The sequence below is a fragment of the Mercenaria mercenaria genome, chromosome 13 (genome assembly GCF_021730395.1).
Source record: "Mercenaria mercenaria strain notata chromosome 13, MADL_Memer_1, whole genome shotgun sequence".
Taxonomy (NCBI): Eukaryota; Metazoa; Mollusca; class Bivalvia; order Venerida; family Veneridae; genus Mercenaria; species Mercenaria mercenaria.
The window spans coordinates 18,901,627-18,924,078 of NC_069373.1; the positions used below are offsets into that span (position 1 = coordinate 18,901,627).

At 35.3% G+C, this 22,452-nt stretch overlaps 1 protein-coding gene across 2 annotated transcripts in view; it reads right to left on the bottom strand.

Annotated features, from left to right (window-relative positions):
• Positions 1 to 22,452, bottom strand: part of LOC123529511 (transient receptor potential cation channel subfamily V member 5-like) — a 97,493-nt gene that overhangs the window by 12,888 nt on the left and 62,153 nt on the right. The window contains exons 10-14 of one of the 2 annotated variants that reach the window (XM_045309877.2): positions 10,932 to 11,039; positions 8,833 to 8,984; positions 4,921 to 5,030; positions 3,475 to 3,572; positions 2,518 to 2,541 (exon numbers count right to left, since the gene is read on the bottom strand). In XM_045309877.2, the coding sequence (XP_045165812.2) occupies positions 2,518 to 2,541; positions 3,475 to 3,572; positions 4,921 to 5,030; positions 8,833 to 8,984; positions 10,932 to 11,039 (492 nt within the window). The remainder of the gene's footprint in view (positions 1 to 2,517; positions 2,542 to 3,474; positions 3,573 to 4,920; positions 5,031 to 8,832; positions 8,985 to 10,931; positions 11,040 to 22,452) is intronic. The other variant, XM_045309879.2, reaches the window with a different exon arrangement.

The window sequence follows — 22,452 nt, forward strand, 5'->3', positions numbered from 1 at the left end:
CTAGATATCATCAAGATGAACATTCTGACCAACTTTCATAAAGATCCCACAAAAAATGTGACCTCTAGAGTGGTCACAAGCAAATGTTTACTGACGCACGGACGGACGATGGACGCCGCGCGATCACAAAAGCTCACCTTGTCACTTTGTGACAGGTGAGCTAAAAAGTCTGATTGTTTGAGGGGGACTAAATATATTTTTCTAAATTCCAATTAAAAATAGTTTTCCAAACATTTTATCATTTTTCCAAATTTGCAGTTTATAAAAAAAAAAACAATGTACAAATTTTTCATAAAAAACTGTCATGTATATACATACAAAAAAACTATAATCACCCTTTTATGAAAGAAGATAATGTTTATCTAAATTTAAATTCTGAACAAAAGCGGCATAACTAAATGGAAAGCAAAGATTCCAAACTTTTACATAGAACTTCGAACTGACAAAAATTTCTTTCTTTGACTTGGTTGGGATTTTTGTATAATATGACATGGGGCTTTAGATCACAATATTCAAACTATTGAAACTACTAATTCTTTAAAGCCTCATGCAATGTAATTAACCAATAATTTAATAACATGTTCTGATAGGATAAAAATACTAAGGGCAACTATATAAGTATCTCAAGAAATATGAACTAAAACATAATGCACTCAAGAGAAACAAAATGTAATAAGAAATTACTGGAATTTTAAAACCTAAAATCATACTTTTAACCTTCACCCTGCTAAATTTCTAAAATGGACTGGTCCATCATTCAGTTTGGACAGCACCACTTATTATTGAAAGGGGCGTTCACTGAAAATTTACGGACTAAAAAGGAACTGTGCAGACCATGATCGTGAAAGCTGATCTTGGTCTGCACTGGTAGCAAAGGCAAAATCACTTGCCGCCAGGTTAAGAGTCCAGCAATACTGTTATGCTTCAACTATGAAGATACTGGAAGACCAAGTCGAACTTTTTAATCAAGACATCATTGATATGTCTCAGTTCATAATTGATGAGTCAGAATACAATATTTGTTTGTCTCTGTTAGCTTTTTCGAGACAAGGACATTGTTGTTAGGCCTGAAGTTGTGTCTGAAGTGTCATTTCTGACAGGTCTTCATTTTGTATTTAAGAGACAAGGACATCACTGTTAGGCCTTAATTTGTACTTTTTGAGATATGACATCACTCAGATAGGCCTTATTTTGTACTTTTAGAGAGAAGACTCCACTCATATTTGGTGCTTTTAGAGGCAAGACTCCACTCGTATTTTGTACTTTTAGAGATTAGAAATCACTCAGTTAGGCCTTCTTTTGTGCTTTTAGAGATAAGACGTCACTCACTTAGGACTTATTTTGTGCCTTTAGAGAAAAGATGTCACTCAATTAGGCCTTATTTTGTGCTTTTAGAGAAAAGGTGTCACTCAGTTAGGCCTTATTTTGTGCTTTTAGAGAAAAGGTGTCACTCAGTTAGGCCTTATTTTGTGCTTTTAGAGAAAAGATGTCACTCAGTCAGGCTTTAATTTTTGCTTTTAGAGAAAAGATGTCACTCAGTTATGCCTTATTTTTTGCTTTTAGAGAAAAGATGCCACTCAGTTAGCCCTTATTTTTTGCATTTAGAGAAAAGATACCACTCAGTTTGGCCCAATTTTTTGCTTTTAGAGATATCAATGTAAGGCCTAAATTTGTACTTTTACGGTGAGGACAACACAGTAAGGTTAAAGTCTGACTCCAGAACAAAACATTAGGTCCAAGTAAGTTACTTATAGGCCAAGAAGTTACTTTTAGGATACATAATGTTCATGCAGTTACTATCACGTCTAAATGATGATACTTTTCATATATGAAATCAGTTTGAACTCAATATGTTAGATTTTTGGTTATGAAGTCAGTTAGCACTTAATGTTGAGGCTATATATAATGCACATTTAAACTGCTCATGATGAATGGGCCACATCTGTCTTTTCTAGACATGGGTAATTTTCAAACTTCTAAATAATACAAATCATCTATATGTCATTTTATGTAAAATCATAGCATGCTCTTTAACACAAAATATGCAAACTCCCCAAAGAGATTATCTCCCCTTGCAGTACATTAGATATGATATAGATAAAACAATGAAAGAAATTCAAACATACTGGAAATTTTTTCATGTTAGAATTATTTCTTCAAGCCTTCATTTTATCAAACTTACTTCCCTAGAAAGCCACTTTAATAATTGAAATATAATATCAAAAAATTTAATAATCAAAACTAAGAGGCAGATGTCTCTTTATTGTAAGGGAGGTCACTGTTGAGGAGACTGCAAAATATTCTGTTTCTCATTACCTATTCTGAGCTGTAAAAATAACACAAATGAAATCAAAAGAAGGACGAACAAAACAAAACAGACAGGTTTTCAGTACATCTATACATATACAAACAAATCTGCTGCAGAGAAAAGTTGTGGGTGGAGAGATATTGTAAAGAATCTGCTGTCAAAAAATAACAGCCAATCAAATCAAAGAATGAATATCATATGATCAATACCTTGCTGCCACCTCCACGTGTAAGCTATATGCATATGACAAACAAGACATATAACATACAATATAACACATATAATAATTATACAAAGGTTCAGTAGACATACAATCTTTACCACTTTTAAACTAAACATGCACGCTAAAATTTATATTACTTTAAGAACTTCCCATTACCTCATGGAACATGCTTTATATGATTTTTATGTAAATTACTTCTGTATTTTTGAACAACTTCTTGTTTAAATATTTTTTTCTGCTTTAAATTAACAACCTTATGAATCTTTTAAAAATAGAGATTACATAACTTCTTATCATCATTCAGGAAATAATTTGGTAAAAGTCGATGTTTCTATAGGTGATCCATGCTTTTACCAACTGTACATAAAGAAATGGGATCTTCTATCCAAACATTTTGTGAAGCTTTCTATGTTGACTGTTACAAGAATAGCACAAAACTTTCAATCTATAAACCTTTAATTCTAATAGAATGATGCTATAGAAATACCCTCCATTCTCCAATCTCAACTGTTGCATCAAAAGTAACTTTCATAGTTTACCTTATCCTCCTTCAAAATCACTTTTACCCAGAACTCATATGAGCCGTGCCATGAGAAAACCAACATAGTGGCTTTGCGATCAGCATGGATCCAGACCAGCCTGCGCATCCGCGCAGTCTGGTCAGGATCCATGCTGTTCGCTTTCAAAGCCTCTGGCAATTAGAGAAACTGTTAGCAAACAGCATGGATCCTGACCAGACTGCGCGGATGCGCAGGCTCAGGTCTGGATCCATGCTGGTCGCAAAGCCACTATGTTGGTTTTCCCATGGCACGGCTCATATTTGTTTGTAATCTTTAACTATTTAAAGATGGATTTCACTGCAAAGAAACTTGAACAGGTAGTTTGTAAGATTAAGGCTTAATTCCTAGTTAAAAACAGAAGTACATGTGTATTTTTACCATACCTTGAATTCACCAAGAGTCATCTGAAACAATGTCATGATGGTGGACGGCAGAGTGCTAAAACTCTCCTGGTTGATGTCTCGAAACAGGAAATAAAAACCTGAAAAATAACATGAACACCTTCACCTTTACCCTGCTAAATTTCTATAATGGACTGGTTTATCATTCAATTTGGGGGCAAAACCACTTATTGGGGTGACTGAAAATTAACTGACTGAATAGCAAATAGTGCAGACCATGATCAGCCGGCACTGGTCGCAAAGGCAAAATCACTTGCTGCCAGCAGGCTAAAGGTTAAAATCATCATTGTATTAATTGCCGCATTTAATTTCTGTGACTATCTACCATTTTGCCAGGCCTTTATGCACTAGAACAATACCTTTATACACTCTAAAAGAATGTTATCTGGACAATATATTATACAATTTTAGCATTCAAACATTATTCTAGATTCAATTTCGGGGACAAATATGTTTTACAAATCCTACACATGGAAAATCTCAAGTAACTTTAAACACGGTTTGTATGCATATTGGATTCCTCTCTGTGGTAAAGGAGAAAACGGATCCCTCTCTGTTTGCGCACAGGACCTTCTTTGTGGTAAACAATGAACTCCAATGTCAGGGAGCTTGGAAATTTGAAATTTTTGTCCTGAACACAGGTTAGTGCATAAAAACATATGAACCACAGGTAGACGTAGCTATATAACATTGCTTCTTTATCGTTACATTTGTTTTATCAGTTGATACAAGTCCAAACGAAGCTGGAATCTAGACGGCGGGTACTGTCTCCGATAAACATCATGCGATGTTTATGAAATTTAAATACGACTTTCCTTGAATATAGCAAGTATCTAGTACCTTAGATGTGGTCGTTGATCCGATCTTATTTGTAAATACAACATAGACAATTAATTCCAAATCTGAACAGGTCACCATCACACATAATTATTTTCTTGTAGGTGGCCAGTACACATATGCTTACTTTGTGTACAACCAATAACGAATATAACATAGATGATTCCAAATCTGAACATATTACTAGTAGTTGCCTGTACACATATGGTGACCTTGTGTAGGTTGTTAGCATACATATGCTTACCTTGTGTAAAGCCATGCAATAACGAATATAACATAGATGATTCCAAATCTGAACATATTACTAGTAGTTGCCTGTACACATATGGTGACCTTGTGTAGGTTGTTAGCATACATATGCTTACCCTGTGTAAAGCCATGCAATAAGGAATATAACATAGATGATCCCAAATCCCAGTTAGTCACCACTCTACATACAATTACCTTCTGTAAAGCCAATTCGGAATGTAACATAGATGATTCCAATTCTGTGTATTGTCACCACTACACATATGCAATGTGTAAAGCCAATAAAGAATGTAACATAGATGATTCCAAATCTGTGTAAGTTAACACTACACATATGCTTACCTTGTGTAAAGCCAATAAGGAATATAACATAGATGATTCCAAATCTAAACAGGTCCCCTGTACACATTTTGTATATCAATGTTACAAATGGTCCAGTTAGTTTCACACTCCTGTTAGATAAAAATACACAAAAATCTGGTTATTTGTGAAAGTCTTGGTAAGTATACATAGATCAATCTGGTAAATATACACATAAAACCTGGGAGAATGACACTCAAATCTGGTAAATATACACAACTAACCTGGGAGAATGACACTCAAATCTGGTAAATATACACATAAAACCTGGGAGAATGACACTCAAATCTGGTAAATATAAACATAAAACCTGGGAGAATGACACTCAAATCTGGTAAATATACACAACTAACCTGGGAGAATGACACTCAAATCTGGTAAATATACACAACTAACCTGGGAGAATGACACTCAAATCTGGTAAATATACACATAAAACCTGGGAGAATGACACTCAAATCTGGTAAATATACACATAAAACCTGGGAGAATGACACTCAAATCTGGTAAATATACACATAAAACCTGGGAGAATGACACTCAGATCTGGTAAATATACACATAAAACCTGGGAGAATGACACTCAGATCTGGTAAATATACACAACTAACCTGGGAGAATGACACTTAAATCTGGTTAAGACACACAAAAAGGTAAGTTTACATGAGCTCTTGAAGGATCTGTACACTTTAAAAGATAATTGTGTGCGGGGAAAACATAATTTTAATAGCTATAACCCAAGCACAAAGTGCAATAACACTCCATGTTCCACACTAGCAGTCTGGTGGTTGTACTGACACGGCATTGCTGACACAGTGCATGATTCCATCTGTGGACTTGGTGGTATTAACAAAATCATGCAGGTCTCCTATCTGAATTTACTAAATCATTTTTATTACTGTTTTCAAAAGAAAGATAAGATATATACAAAGATAGCTGGCATTATAGTGACTAGAGACTGCTTTTTACAAAAAACGTATGTCTCCCACCACTTACCCCACATAAATTGAAAAATACCACAAATTAAGGGCCATAACTCCAGGGAAAAGCACTGAACAATACTATTCCAACCATATACATAACTAGGCTTGGCAGGGGCAACTCTTGAGAAGTTTGGTGGAATTCCAACAAATAGTATAGGAGAAGTAGCACCAATCAAAGAATTTCTCCAGGAAGTCCGAGGAAGGAAAAACTATGACAAATCAAGGACCAAAACTTCACTGAAAATCAATGAAATGGAACATGCTAGTAATATGTTTATCTATTATATATATAGGCTTGGCACTGATAACTCCTGTAAGGCTTTGTGGAAATCTGCCCAATAATATAAAGTCATTAAGTAGCTAAATTTCATAAAATTTGATGAATCAAGAGCCATAACTCCACCAAAAAGCCAACCAGAAAATACCGACAATATGCAAAATGAGAATAGACACTGATTACTCCTGTAAGGTTTGGTGGAAATCTACCCAATAATATAAGAGAAGTGGCCAAAACATCATAACATTTGATGAATCAAGGGCAATTACTTTGCTAAAAACCATCGAACCAGAAAATGCCAAAAATAGGCACAATTAAGCTGAGCAATGATCTCCCTTGTGAAGTTTGGTGTAAATCCATCCAGTTGCGTTGGAGGAGTTGCATGAACAAACTTGGTGTCATACAGACAGACAGACTGACAGCACTAAATCAATATGTTCCCCCACTACATGTTGGAGACATACTTACTGAACATTCTGATGCTAATTTTATTCCGATCTCCGCGACTTAGAGACAGGCTCCATATACACTTTGGGCTAATTTTTTTCTATGACTACTATATAAATGAATCTTAAAAAGATCCATTAGATTCTAAAGCTGTACTTAACTACCAGTAAAAACATTGGTCATCTTTTCATTGACTGCAATTTTTAAGGTTTTATTAAATATGCTGATTAGTGAATTAGATAATAACAACATTTTTTATCTATCTGATGTTGGATAATTTTAAAATGCAATGTGTGCAACTTTATATTGCAAATTTTAACAGTTTAATTTTTGTATTAATATAAAAATTATTTTCTTAACAGGTTTGGAAGTTGAGTTTTTTATTGGGTTACACCCATAACTGATAAAATATCTCCATAATTTAACATGTATTTAAATGTTTTAACAGCGTTTTTACATCCTGGTACATTTACATCACAATTACATAGGAAAGATTTCATTGGATGTTTCTACACACTATGTTTGCCACAAATTATTACAATGAAACGCATCATTACCAACATCCATAAATAAAATATCTCCAAAATTAAATCATGATATTTAAAAATGGTTGTACACTTCTTTTTACATCTTTTTTAAAGAATAAAAGTTCTCTTAAGGTATACTTACTGTATACATTCGTATAAGCTCCCACAAGACTGAGCATTTTTCAAAATAGTGTTTGAAACCTTACTTGTTTGTCGAACAACATTGTTCTTATTTATTTGATTTATAATTAAGCTAATTTTGAGATATTTCATGGAAATGCTAGCCCCAAAAACTGGTTGGTAATTTCTCTATCAGGGAGGGGGTCTGTTTTAGGACGGTAGATTTTTGTACCTCAGATGTCATGTTATTAACTACTATGATACTTGAAGGAGTTGAAGCTACAGAATGTATTTAGAGACTAGCCAGAAGTCATCATTCCAAGTATGTATTTCAAAAGCTGTCTTGACATACAAGAGGGTATGCCTTAATTCCCCCATTAGCTAATTACCAAATACAGCCATTCATAATCAACTTAAGTCACCTACACCCCTGGGAAAGGTAGTGCTTTTAACCAAGATGTAAGAAAATGGTGCATATAATCAAGAGGCTGATATAATACTATGAAAATATGTCAGGAAATACTTTTACAGAGGACCAGCCAGTAACATGTCAATAAAGTAAAACCATGTTGCATTTAAACAGGACAATGGTAAACACACAACTGCAAAATATTAATCAAGGTGTAATGAAAACCTGAATTATATAAGTCTTTACTGCTTGCTATGAGTAAACAGTGCACTTGATTAAACTGTGTGAAAGTATTATTACTTGTGCATATATTAGTGGGGCAAACAATCAAATCTGTCAGATATACCTAGTCCAAAATTGGAAACAAATATACTCCAGATGATGGAGACACGGAGTATATCTGTCCTTAACATCTTAAACATCATAACTACAAATGGTCCGGTAGATGGATTTATTCTGAAATCGATAAATTTCTGAATCAACTTTTTCATTTGTTTTACTGGGTTTTAAGCAGTTCTGACAAAATTTAAATTATTTGGCCATTTTCTGGTGTTCTGTTTTTGAAGAAGAAACAAGGCACCTTTCCCATCATTATTTCATGCACTGGCAGGCATTAAGTAGAACTATGGACCATTTGTAAGCCAGCTGGAAGGCTGCCTATAATGGATGAATTCTACACTTATGTGAGGTTTCAAACCTGTAATGGTGACCAGCTAGTGATTCAAGGTCAGTAACATTAACAACTTGACTACAGAGGCTTCAAAACATTGTGGTAAAATGTGTTTAAGTTAAAGTCTGCTGTTTCTTTACAGTTCATAGCTTTGTAACTTTTACACATAAGTCCAAAATTACTGACACTGGGCTGGACAAGGAGAGTGGTAAAAAGTTTGGCTTTTTTTTTTCAAAGAGTCAGACATTACTACCATTCATGTAACAACACCTTACACATGATGAATGTGTCACATAATATGAAAGAGTCCAAAAGTCATACTTTACACAGGATGGATGTGTCACATAATATGAACAAGTCAAAAAGTACTCAATTATACCTACTGGATGCACCACACAAAATCAAATAAGTAAAAATCAAAAGTACAACTTTACACAAGATTATTACGTCAAGTTACTTACCTTGCGAAGAATAGAAGGAAGAACCAGGAACCAGGCACTGACAATATCAGCAGAACGTCTTCTACATACTGCTTTCCAGTAAACCGAAATGGTATACATAACAATATCAGAAAACACGATAACATGAACACTGTGTGATCTGGTGCATGCCGCTGAAAAATAATCAAAGCCAATAGGACTTACTTTCTGATCATTCTTGTTTGAGCATTTAATAAATTTTTTATTAAGTTCAAACACACCCAGTGTCATTGAAACACACAGAGCATGATTCAAACACACTGTCATTCAAATTCACTCAGAGTCACTGAAACACACCCAGTGTCATTCAAACACACAGAGCATGATTCAAACACACTGTCATTCAAATTCACCCAGAGTCACTGAAGTACACCCAGTGTCATTCAAACTCACCCAATGCCATTGAAACACACAGAGCATGATTCAAACACACTGTCATTCAAATTCACCCAGAGTCACTGAAATACACCCAGTGTCATTCAAACACACCCAAATTCATTCAAACACACAGAGCATTATTCAAACACACTGTCAATCAAATTTACCCTGACTCACTGAAACACACCCAGTGTCATTCAAACTCACCCAAATTCATTCAAACACACAGAGCATGATTCAAACACACTGTCATTCAAATTCACCCAGAGTCACTGAAGTACACCCAGTGTCATTCAAACTCACCCAGTGCCATTGAAACACACAGATCTTGATTCAAACACACTGTCATTCAAATTCACCCAGAGTCACTGAAATACACCCAGTGTCATTCAAACTCACCCAAATTCATTCAAACACACAGAGCATGATTCAAACACACTGTCATTCAAATTCACCCAGAGTCACTGATATATACCCTGTGTCATTCAAACTCAGCCAAATTCATTCAAAGACAAAGAGCATGATTCAAACACACTGTCATTCAAATTCACCCAGACTCACTGATATACACCCTGTGTCATTCAAACACACCCAAATTCTTTCAAACACACAGAGCATGATTCAAACACACTGTCATTCAAATTCACCAAGAGTCGCTGAAATACACCCAGTGTCATTCAAACACACCCAGTGTCATTGAAACATACAGAGCATGATTCAAACACACTGTCGATCAAATTCACAGAGTCACTGAAATACACCCAGTGTCATTCAAACTCACCCAGTGTCATTGAAACACACAGAGCATGATTCAAACACACTGTCATTCAAATTCACATAGAGTCACTGAAATACATCCAGTGTCATTCAAACTCACCCAGTGTCACTGAAACATACAGAGCATGATTCAAACACACTGTCAATCAAATTCACCCAGAGTCACTGAAATACTCCCAGTGTCATTCAAACACACAGAGCATGATTCAAACACACTGTCATTCAAATTCACCCAGAGTCACTGAAATACACTCAGTTTCATTCAAACATACAGAGCATGATTCAAACACACTGTCACAGAGCATGATTCAAACTGTCATTCAAATTCACTCAGATTCACTGAAATACACCCAGTGTCATTCAAACATACAGAGCATGATTCAAACACACTGTCAATCAAATTCACCCAGAGTTACTGAAATACACCCTGTGTCATTCAAACACACCCAGTGTCATTCAAACACACAGAGCATGATTCAAACACACTGTCATTCAAATTCACTCAGAGTCATTGAAATACACCCAATGTCATTCAAACACACCCAGTGTCATTCAAACACACAGAGCATGATTCAAACACACTGTCATTCAAATTCACTCAGAGTCATTGAAATACACCCAGTGTCATTCAAACTCATCCAGTGTCATTCAGACAGAGCATGATTCAAACACAATGTCATCCAAATTCACTCAGAGTCACTGAAATACACCCAGTGTCATTCAAACTCACCCAGTGTCACTGAAACATACAGAGCATGATTCAAACACACTGTCAATCAAATGCACCTAAATTCAGACAAAAACACCCAGTGTCATTTAAACACACCAGGGTTTTCACCTTCCATTAGTTGACTCCTTTTCAATTTCAACATGTTTTGATTGCATTAAAGTATATAATATTACAATATTAGTTCATTCATACTTACACAATTTTTTAAAAATGCTAAAGCCCCCTGAGCTCCAATTTCTATAACTTCTAAAATCAAGTAGGCCAGGCACATCAGACACACAATAATCTCTGCAGCGAATCGTACCTGAAAATGCATAAGACAACTGTTGTAATTAACATATAAAATAGGCTGCACAGTGGTAACAAGCATGTTATGTATTTTAAAGATATTTCATAGGGATTTGAACAAAAAACTTGAAGCCTAGTTATGAATCCTTAAAGTCTGTTGCCTGTGAGAATTCTAGAGCCCTATTGCTTGTGAGACTCTTTAATTTACATTGCCTGTGACTCTGACAGAATCCTAGAATCAGTTGCCTGTGACTATAAGAAGTCATGTAAAGGTTTTTTATCTTTAGCTCTAGAACCCTGAAAAGGCGCCAATCACCCATTTGAACAAATTTCCGAGAGGACCTTATAATGATGCTACAGACCAAGTTTGATGAAGATTCATCAAGAGCTTCAAGTGAAGAATTTTTTAAAGGAATTTCTATTTTTAGCTCTAGTGGCCCTTAAAAGAGGCGGAGCTCCCTCATTTCAAAACAAATAACAAAGAGAACCATATACTAATGCTACAGGCCAAGTTGGATGAAGATCATATCAAGATGTTATTCTTTTCTTTCTTTTTTTTTTTTTTTTTAGCTCTAGTGCATTTGTGTTAAGGGTAAATATTTAAAGGGACTTGTGTAAGCATTATGCTTAATACAGGGTTTTCCTTATTTTACATGGATAGTCTCAATACTTTCTGAATTCCCCTCTTATAGTATATAGGTTTACCTTTATTCTAATCATTACACAGATTTTTATGATACCATGGTTATTTTTATGATACCATGGTTAGGATATAGTACTATGAAACTATTTAATTTCAATGGTGTAAAATTTCCCAAAAGGAGATTTGTTTGGAATGTGAATTCATGGACTTCAAATTTTAAAGGTAAAATGAAATATATATAAAACATATGTATATAAAATGTATAAACTACCCTACTACAATTATTTTCATGCACGACACTCTGTCTCATTGAGGCAAACATTTATGCAAAATAAAACAAAAATTGCTTTATGCATGGCAAAGTTACAGCCTGGACAAGCTCTTAAATGACCTTTGACCCCCAAGTGTGACCTTGACCTTTGAGATAGGGAACCAAGGTTTGCGCATGACACTCTGTTTCATAGAGGTGAACATTTATACCAAAGAAAAAAGAAATTGCTCCTTACTTAAGTTATGGCCTGGACAAGCTCTAAAATGACCTTTGACCCCTTACTGTGACCTTGACCTTTGAGATAGGAACCTGAGGTTTGCACATGATACTCCGTCTCATATGGTTAAACATTTATGTTCTTCATGTGAGGAAGCCATCCAGTTGGCTTACGGAAGGTCTGGGGTTCTACCCACGTGCCCGCTCGTGATGAAATAATACACGGAGGGGCACCTGCGGTCTTCCTCAACCATCAAAGCTGGAAAGTCGCCATATGACCTATAATTGTGTCGGTGCGACGTTAAACCCAACAAAATTAAGATAAACATTTGTGCCAAATATAAACAAGTTTGCTCAATGCATGCCAAAGTTATGGTCCAGACAAACAAATCGGGACGGACACATGCACAGACGAAGACGCACTCACCGAACAGCCATTTGGACAACTAAGTCCTTGCTTCCGCAAGTGGACTCGACAAAAAATGAAGATATTTTGAAACCTATCACAACTCCTCAGGTTATTACTGTTGTGAGAAAGTTAGATCAAACAGTATTATATTAGGCATATGATGACCAGAAGGCAATAAAAATTAAACAACTAAACAACAAATTTCTATCTTTCTATTACAGCAAAATCAAAATGAACATTGATAAGAAAATGTTAAAAGGTATACTATTCCAATCTTTCTTTTAAACTTGGGTACACATATAGTAACAAAATATGTACTGGCTATGAACCAGTTTATAGACAGAATTCGATATTTTTTATTTGTCAATTCCTTTAACAGAAACTACAGCTAATATTACCCAGTGGAGTAAGAGGCTTAAATTAAGTCATAAAAAGTGTGACTTTTTCATACTCAGAGAACCAGTTTCCAGACAAATATATCAAGGTGAATTAATCAATATTCTTAGCTATAAACAGGTAGATACATCAAAAGCCACTTCAAAATTCTAGTACATTATACAGCAAAACAAAGGGAATCTACGGTGAAAGATAATGTTATGGTTATAATGCAGTAATTCAGTCCAAAATGTGCTTCCGTGGTGTAGTCGAAAGAAGTCCCTAATAAATAGATCCTAATTTTTCCATTTTTCGCGCATTTGCGCGTAAATCAGAGGCCAAATGGGCATTATTTCACTCGTGGAATGAATTTTACATAAAATAGGACACGTTTCATGCTAATACTGGCATGTTTTCAAGTTGTTTACTTGAAAACGAAAGTAGGGTGTTTATTCTGCGGACCGCTTTCTGAAATGCGGCAATATGAGGGTACCTGACTTCAGTTGACTTGCATTTCACTGCATACTATTCAACACCCCTTTTTCTTTTCGTTTTCTTGAAGCAAATGTATGGATATCTTGTGGAAAATAGGTCTACGATGGAGCGAAAATCTAGAAACTGTAACAAAATTGGTCTGAAGTAGCTGAATTTTATATGAAACAAAGAACAATTTCTTTTATTGGTATATAGCCTATAAGAGCTGAAATAAGACTTTTCTCGAAACACATCACAATTAGTTTTCATAGTCATAAATCGATTGTATATGTTATAAAATGATGTTTTCAATGCAAAATAATCATTAAATTTGAAAATTTTTGAATTTTGACCATACTTTGAGTAGATGCGCCTATTTCGGCAGCAATTTCTGTAATAGAAAGGCCAATATTTTGTCTCCAGAATGTGTGAAAATGCACAAAATGCGTCCATTTGAGTCATATTTATGACGGAATGAATGATATTTCAGAATCAAAGTGAAAAATGATGCATACAGGTGAAACTTTTACCAAAATTTACAATGAAGCCACCATAGAGCCTAAATTTTGCCCAGAAAATGGGTAGGGGGTGGCCTCACTTAAATGCCTATATTTCTCTAAAATCTTGAATTTTCACAATGAAACTTCTTAACATGTTCGGTATTACATCTTTCTTGAAAATAGAGATGAAAATGTTATGAAATTTGATAAAAAGATATCTCTTATAGGTTATAATGCAGTAATTCGGTCCAAAATGTGCTTCCGTGGTGTAGTCGAAAGAAGTCCCTAATAAATAGATCCTAATTTTTCCATTTTTCGCGCATTTGCGCGTAAATCGGAGGCCAAATGGGCATAATTTCACTCGTGGAATGAATTTTACATAAAATAGGACACGTTTCATGCTAATACTGGCATGTTTTCGAGTTGTTTACTTGAAAACGAAAGTAGGGTGTTTATTCTGCGGACCGCTTTCTGAAATGCGGCAATATGAGGGTACCTGACTTCAGTTGACTTGCATTTCACTGCATACTATTCAACACCCCTTTTTCTTTTCGTTTTCTTGAAGCAAATGTATGGATATCTTGTGGAAAATAGGTCTACGATGGAGCGAAAATCTAGAAACTGTAACAAAATTGGTCTGAAGTAGCTGAATTTTATATGAAACAAAGAACAATTTCTTTTATTGGTATATAGCCTTATGTATTAACTTTAATCGTTGTCTCCCTTGCACAGAAAAAAAAATGATGAAAGCTTCCTTTTAAACAGAAAGTTAATATGTTTCTAGCAAATTATATGTTTTCTTGAACTGCATAGTTTACATTTTTGAAGTAATTTATGAAAACGATAGTAATTCATGTCATCTGATTTGCTGGGGTCTGAAGCGTTACCATTTCTACTCCACTCCATATCTCAAATGTAAACAAAATATTGCCCATTTGCAGTGCAATTTTCATGCCCTGACGAGACGTAAGGTTGTTTTGTCAAGGGTATCTTTATGACGCTTAATGCTTTCTCTAACCTTTCGGCAATTGTGTTTCCCAACTAAACAAAACAAATTGTTTGGATGATATGGATGAAACAATAGCTAGAATAAGGTCAATATAAAGCTGCTCCTGTCCAGATTCTGGTTTCCACCCAGTATTTTATCTTAAACATTCAAACATACTTTTAACTTACATACATTACAGATGAAAACAATAAAACTTGCTTAAAAGGGACATATATTTATACAGATTAGCATCGCAATATCAGTTATCTTTAAAAAAATTATCAACCCAATAAACTCATACTTCCACACATTTTGGCTGATTTTATATCTAACCTCCTATGTTACATGTTTTTTTATATTGCTTAAATTGCTTTTCATTGCATTCTACAGAAAATAACAAGAAAAACCTGTGAATATTGATCAAATACAGGCTGGAACTCACTGTCATTGAATCACTTTAATCTAAAAATGAAAAAAATCAAAGTAAAACGTATTTTCAAATTTTCAATTTACATAAATTAACCTGAAAGTGAGCCCCTTTAACATATCAAACTGCAGATACAACTTCCAGTAAACCACTGCATCTCCTCTGTTACCTTGCATTTGTTTTGCTTTCTTTAAAGACTTATCAAAAGTCACGTTTTTGTGAATCAATGTCTGCAGAGACTGGCAGGATTGTCGATGACCGAGATGAAAGGCTGATGTCATAAACATGACACAATTAAGGGCTTCTGCAGATGTCAATACACAAAATAAACGTGTATCGTCACTATTCTTGCATAAAAATCGAGAGTGCCTGACTGTCATAAAATACGTCCGTCACTGAACTTGGCCTAATTCAAGGGCCATAACCCAAGAAAGCCTGGGGCAATTTGGGTGGTTATCGAGATATTATGTCCACAAACATTGGTTTGGTAAAGATCGGATGAAAACTGTTTGTCTTAGAGAGCAAACAAGGCTGAATTCACAGTTTTTCGAGTAATTCAAGGGCCATAATCAAAGAGTGACTGGGGTGATTTGGGCGGTTATCAAAAGTGGATGAGCTATTATGCCCACAAACATTGTCAGCAAGTTTGGTGACAATCGGATAAAACTGTTTGACTTAGAGAGCGGACAAGGCTAAATTCAGTTTTTCGAGTAATTCAAGGGCCATAATCCAAGAGTGCCTGGGGCGATTTGGGCGGTTATCAAAAGTGGATGAGATATTATGCCCACAAACATTGTCAGCAAGTTTGGTGAAGATCGGATGAAAACTGTTAGACTTAGAGAGCGGAAAAGGCTAAATTCGCAGTTTTTCGAGTAATTCAAGGGCCATAATCCAACAGTGCCTAGAGCTATTTGGGTGGTTATCAAACCTGGCCGAGATATTATGCCCACAAACATTGTCAGCAAGTTTGGTGAAGATCGGATGAAAACTTTTTGACTTAGAGAGCGGACATGCTTAGGACGTCCACCGCCAACCCGCCCACCACGGTTGTTCAAATAATACGCCCTGCTCTTTCAGAGACAGGTGTATAAAAACAAGACATAAAGGCTAAATGTACTGTTTTTCATGTGATGACTTTTTGACACTATTTTTGATAACCATTTTATTGTTCTTTTAAATGGTCAACATTTTTAAATATCCATAACTGGGGCACATAAATAATACATGTATCCAAGATTTGTAAAAGATGATTATTTCTCCATATCACAAACATGACATGACCACATTCAAGCATATCACTTAAAAATCAGAAAACAGGAAAACAAATTGAAGAATAATTATTTCAAAAACAAGAATTTTTAGTACAAACATGCTGACCTTTCCTTAAAGATTTACATAAATTCTGTTGTATTTGGGAGATATCAAATAAAATCATACAAATTGTAGAAAATAATTCTAATAAACATTAATGGAGATCCGGTAGAAAATGTGACCTCTAGAATGTTAACAAGGCTTAATTTTCTATGATTAGACAAAGTGACCTATTTTTTTTATCTGAAATAACCCAGTTTCAAACACAATCTATATTTCCAAAGACACAAAGATTCTAGAAAAGTTTTATGAAGATTAAGTGGAAAATTCGGCTTCTAAAGTGTTAACAAAAATGTTCTGTGATTCGACATGATAATGACCTAGTTTTTACCACTTTGTGCTCGGAAGAACTAAAATATATATCGGAATGTTAAGATCACTATAAATAAACAATCATTTTAACAAAATTTTCATATGATTTCATTTTTACCCGAAATCAATGTCACTTTATAACTGACCTAATAATAAAAAACCTCAAACTAAAACAGCTGCCTACGAGTGTCATTCGTAAAACAGAATTCTTAATTTCTACCAACTTTCTCTAATGCCCAATATATCAGTAATCATTGAATCAATGACTTCTTCAAAAGTTTTCTTTTCTCTTCTGGTGCATGTGTTATCTTTCTGCATGTCATCTGTCTTTCCAACACCATTCCTTTCAATAATTTTACTTTGAACATCCATCGTACACAATCTTAACAATTCTGTACACTGAGCTTTTTTACCTAATGCATCAGTTCCAAAACCATTAAATTTTTCCGAGTTCTCCTCATCAAAAGACATAACCTTGTTTTGAGCCACAGGGAAAAAAACACCAAGTTTATCTACAGAGTTAACTAAACCTGCATTATTCTTCATAGAACATGAAGAAGTTTTGCTAGAATTTGCATGTTTTGATATCCCTGAACAACTGGTTTTATCACTCGAAGAACAAGATATCAGTTCCTCCAGTGTATTGGAATTCCCCTTTAAACTTTCGTTGCATGCCACAGGAGCATCAAAAACATATGTATAAGTGTCTGTCCTTCTGTCCTCTATATTAGGAGGAAACTCTTCCAATTCAGAGCCTGGCAATTTCTTAGAGTATATAGTTAAATTAACTTCATCTTTCTCACCATCATCATCCATTTTTGAATGGCTATCTGACTTTGATTTTATTGAGTAATCAATTGCTTCATTTTGTTCAAATGTATCATCAAAATACACTTCTGGATCAATTTTAGAATTATAGTCAATTTCTTCTTCATCCTCTTCATCATCAGACTTGTTTTTAGTCTCACCAACATGTTCCTTGTCATTAAAACACATCTTTTCTGCACTGAACTTAGAATTCTTACTTGTCAACTGCAACTGATCATATGAATTTTGTTTGTTGCTAACAAAACTGTCTTTCACTGTAACATCACCTGATTGTAAGCCTTTGGCTTCTAATATGACTCTATAGTTTCTCTGATGTTTTGCAAGAATAGAATTCTCATCAACCTCTTCTTCGTCTGTCTCGTAATCTTCATAAGGCGCAAAATAGATCAAATCCTCTTCTACACTTAAATCTACACTGTCATGAACATCTACTGGATTCTTAGATAGGTTATATGGCATCTCAACAATATCATCGACAGTTACTACTCCTCCATTGTGTATGGGCTTTCTTTTCCCATTTTCTTTGATTAATTTAGTTTTTACATCTTTTACCCTCTCCTTTCGCAATCTGTCCTTCAGCATACATTGATTTTCATGACTGAACAGGGCTTCAGTTCGGTCACTCTTAGAATACCTTGACATATGCCAAAATTTCTGTGGTACATTTAGCTTAAAGTTGGAATCATTTGTTGCACCTTCCAATTTTGATGCACTGTCACCTTTCTGATATGTGTACGCATCATTATACACTGTATTCTGGTCATGATAATTACTCATCTTGTCTGATAAAAGAAACTGCAAACCTGTTGAATATATGCCGCTAAAATCCTGATTTTGTTTTGAACGTGTGTCAGAACAGAGATTTCGTTGAATGGCAGAAAAAGTGTCATCAAGAAATTTATCTGTAGGAACAGATGGAAAATATCTTCGTCTCATCCATACCAAGAAATCTCTAGCTGTTGGTAAATCTTTCAGTTCCTCCACTGGTCTCAGACTGTTGGTTTCCAAATATTTATAATTAGAAAATCTATTAACCAAAAATGCATTACCCGAATTAATGCCATTATTCAATTCCTTTCCTCTTCTGTGCATTTTACGATACTGCTGATTACAATACTGAGTACATGTATGTACAGTTTAAATCTCTGCATTAGTCGTCTTTCCCTCTAAAGTTGATTCAGAAGAAAGTGTAAAACATCAATTTTTTTTAAGAGCTATCCTACTTTTTATCTTCTATTTTAAAACTGCCATTAATTCCAGTAATAAAATCTTTTTTTCGCAAATTTCATTTCAGGAAGCAATGTTTTCAAGATAGTCTATACGCAAGCAGATGAAATGCTGTCTGCATACTACCAGTATCTGACTCAAGATCAATTTAAATCACTACACTCCAGGTATGTTTTAAACCTTTGTCAACCTCATATTTATATTCACATTATTTTCAAAAGAATTGATATGTATTCTGAGTGCATCCATGTATGATGGTGGAGTTAAGGACACAGATAAATATTTAACTAAATATATCTGCATGCTGATACAGTAATATAAAACTTCCAATCCCATGAGAACAAAAACATTTAAACTTTCCCAACTATTGACCTCCTTTTCGTGAAAATATAAAATTTCAAGTAGGGTCAATATTTTCATTTCATCCACTTCTCTTGATACAGAGTTACTAGGAGGCAAGTTATAGTCTCTGCTGTAAATCTGAGAGACAAGACATCATGAATAACTTGATCTGTTGGACAAGACCTTGTTAAAAATGGTCTCAATTTCAATTGTCAGGGACAATACCTCTTTCCCTAAATGGTCCAAGCTGCAAAAACTGATTGACAACACCTCAATGGCAAAATGATCTCAACTTCTAAACTAGGGGACAAGACCTTGTTTACAAAATGGCCTTACATTCAAAACTGAGTGAAAAGACCTCACTGGCAAATCTTCTCTCAACTTCAAAACTAAGGGACAAGACCTCATTGACAAAATCACTGAAAATGTTCTCAATTACAAAACTAAACAGATAAAACCTCATTGACAAAATGGTCTTACATTCATTACTCAAAGACAAGACTTCATTCACAAAAATGACCTCAACTGTAAAACTGTGGGACAAGACCTCACTAAAAAAATGGTCTCAACCTAAAAACATAAGTGCATGTTTTCATTGACAAAATAGTCTAAACTGCAAAAACAAGTGACAAGACCTTACTGACAAAATGACCTCTACTTCAAAATTCAAGGACAAGACCTCACTGATAAACTGACCTCAACTTAAAAAGTAAAGGATAGCTCCTTCATAAAATGGTCCCAACTTCAAAACTGAGGGACAACACATTACTGACAAAATGGTCCCAACTCCAAATCTGAGTGAAAATACCTCACAAACAAAAGGGTCTCATCTGAAAAACTGAGAAACACTACCCTGTAACAAAATGGTCTCATCTGAAAAACTGAGGGACAAGACCTCATTAACAAAATGATCTCAACTCAAACAAGAGACCCAAATTGGCCTAAGTCGCTCACCTGAAGAGAACCTTAACCATCTGACCCTAAAAGGGGCCAAACATCCCCAAACTGAACAAATTTATCATTTAACCTTATACTGATGCCACAAACCAGGTTTAATGAAGATTCACTGAGTGGTTCACGATAAATAGTCCTTAAAATGAATTTTTACTTTTAGCCCTAACAATCCCTAAAAGGCCCCAGCTGCTCCCATTTGAATAATTTTGAGAGAGGACCTTATAATGACCCTACAAACCAAGTCTGATGAAAATTCATCTAGCCATTCATTATTTATTTATTTTGTCAGGTTTAACGTCGCAACCACACAACTAAAGGTCATATGGCGACCTTCCAGCTTTGCTGGTGGAGGAAGATCCCAGGTGCCCCTCCATGCATTATTTCATCACAAACGAGCACCTGGGTAGAACCACCGACCTTCTGTAAGCCAGCTGGATGGCTTCCTAACATGAAGAATTCAATGTCTAGCGTGAGGCTCGAACCCACATCGATGAGGGGCAAGTGATTTGAAGTCAGCAACCTTAACCACTCAGCCACGGAGGCCCAAGCCATTTATTAGAAGAATTTAATTGAAGGTATTTCTAGTTTTAGCTTTAGCAGCCTGTAAAAGGGGCCAGGTGTCCCCAGTTGAAACCTTTTGGCAAAGGGCCTTATAATAATGCTACAAATCAAGTTTGATGAAGATCTGTCATGCAGTTCATGAGAAGAAGTCTTTTGAAGGCATTTATATTTTTGTTATAGTGGACCCTAAAAGGGGGACTGACTGTCCCCATTTGTACAAATTTGGGAGAGGACCTTATAATGATGCTACAGACCAAGTTTGATAAAGATTCATCAAGTGGTCCATTAGTAGAAGTCTTTTAAAGCCATTTCTTTTTTTAGTTCTATTGGCCCCTAAAAGAATCCATCATATTTTAATACATCAGTATTCTGCACCCCCACCCCCCTTTTTTAAGGAACAGCCCTAAATGCGCACTGTGAATTTTGTGCAATTTGAATTACAGCACAAGCTATCCTTCACATATGAACAAAACCACTATACTAGACAAGATTTAATGAACAAGAGCTGTCCGTAAGACAGCGCGCTCCACGATTTGACCGTAAAATGAATTTGTCTCAACAAAAGACCTCTACTTTAAAAGGAAGATACACCAAGATATAAAAAGACCATACCACTCATGAAAATAATTCCAAATACCTTTACCTTATGTATAATGGGCCCAACCCCTGCATATACTTTGTTTGCATGCTGGACAATGTTTATGTGAAGTTACAGTAAGATATAAGCAATAGTAACAAAGATATGACAGAAAAACAAAGGTTGCCGAAAAACTTTAACCTTAAAAATAACCTAAGTATAACACCTTGGTGACCTTGACCTTGGGTATAATGGGCCCTTCCCCTGCACATACTTTGTTTGTATGCTGAGCAACGTTAATGTGAAGTTACAGTAAGATATAAGCAATAGTAACAAAGAAAAACAAAGGTTGCTGAAAACTTTAACCAAGCAAGCTCATGCCGATGCTGACGCCGGGGCAAGTAGAATAGCACCCCTTTACTCCGAAAAGCAGAGCTAACAAGAGCTGTCACAGGAGACAGCGCGCTCGACTATTTCGATGCTGGATAGTGAAACTGAGCACATCTGAGGAAACTAGAGCTGTCACTGGAGTGATTAATGACTCCAATTGTGGATGAAGAGATTGCACAATAGCCTGAGTCTATGTCAAAAATATCAACTTAAAGTAATAAGAGAGGTAAAGATAAAATGTATCAAAACACTATATAAGTATATCCTAAGCAAAAAGGGGCATAATTCATTAAATATTGGTGCCAGAGTTATGCAGCTTGTGTCATATAGTGTGGGTGATGATGCTGAACAACTATTTTAAGTTTGAATCAAATCCATTGAGTAATAACAAAGACAGAGTGAAAGTGCATCAAAACTTTAACCTAAAATTCTAAGTAAAAAGGGGGAATAATTAATGAAAAATTGGTGCCAGAGTTATGCACCTTGCGTCATATGGTGCGGGTGATGATGCTGAACAACTATTTTAAGTTTGAATCAAATCCATTCAGTAATAACAGAGACAGA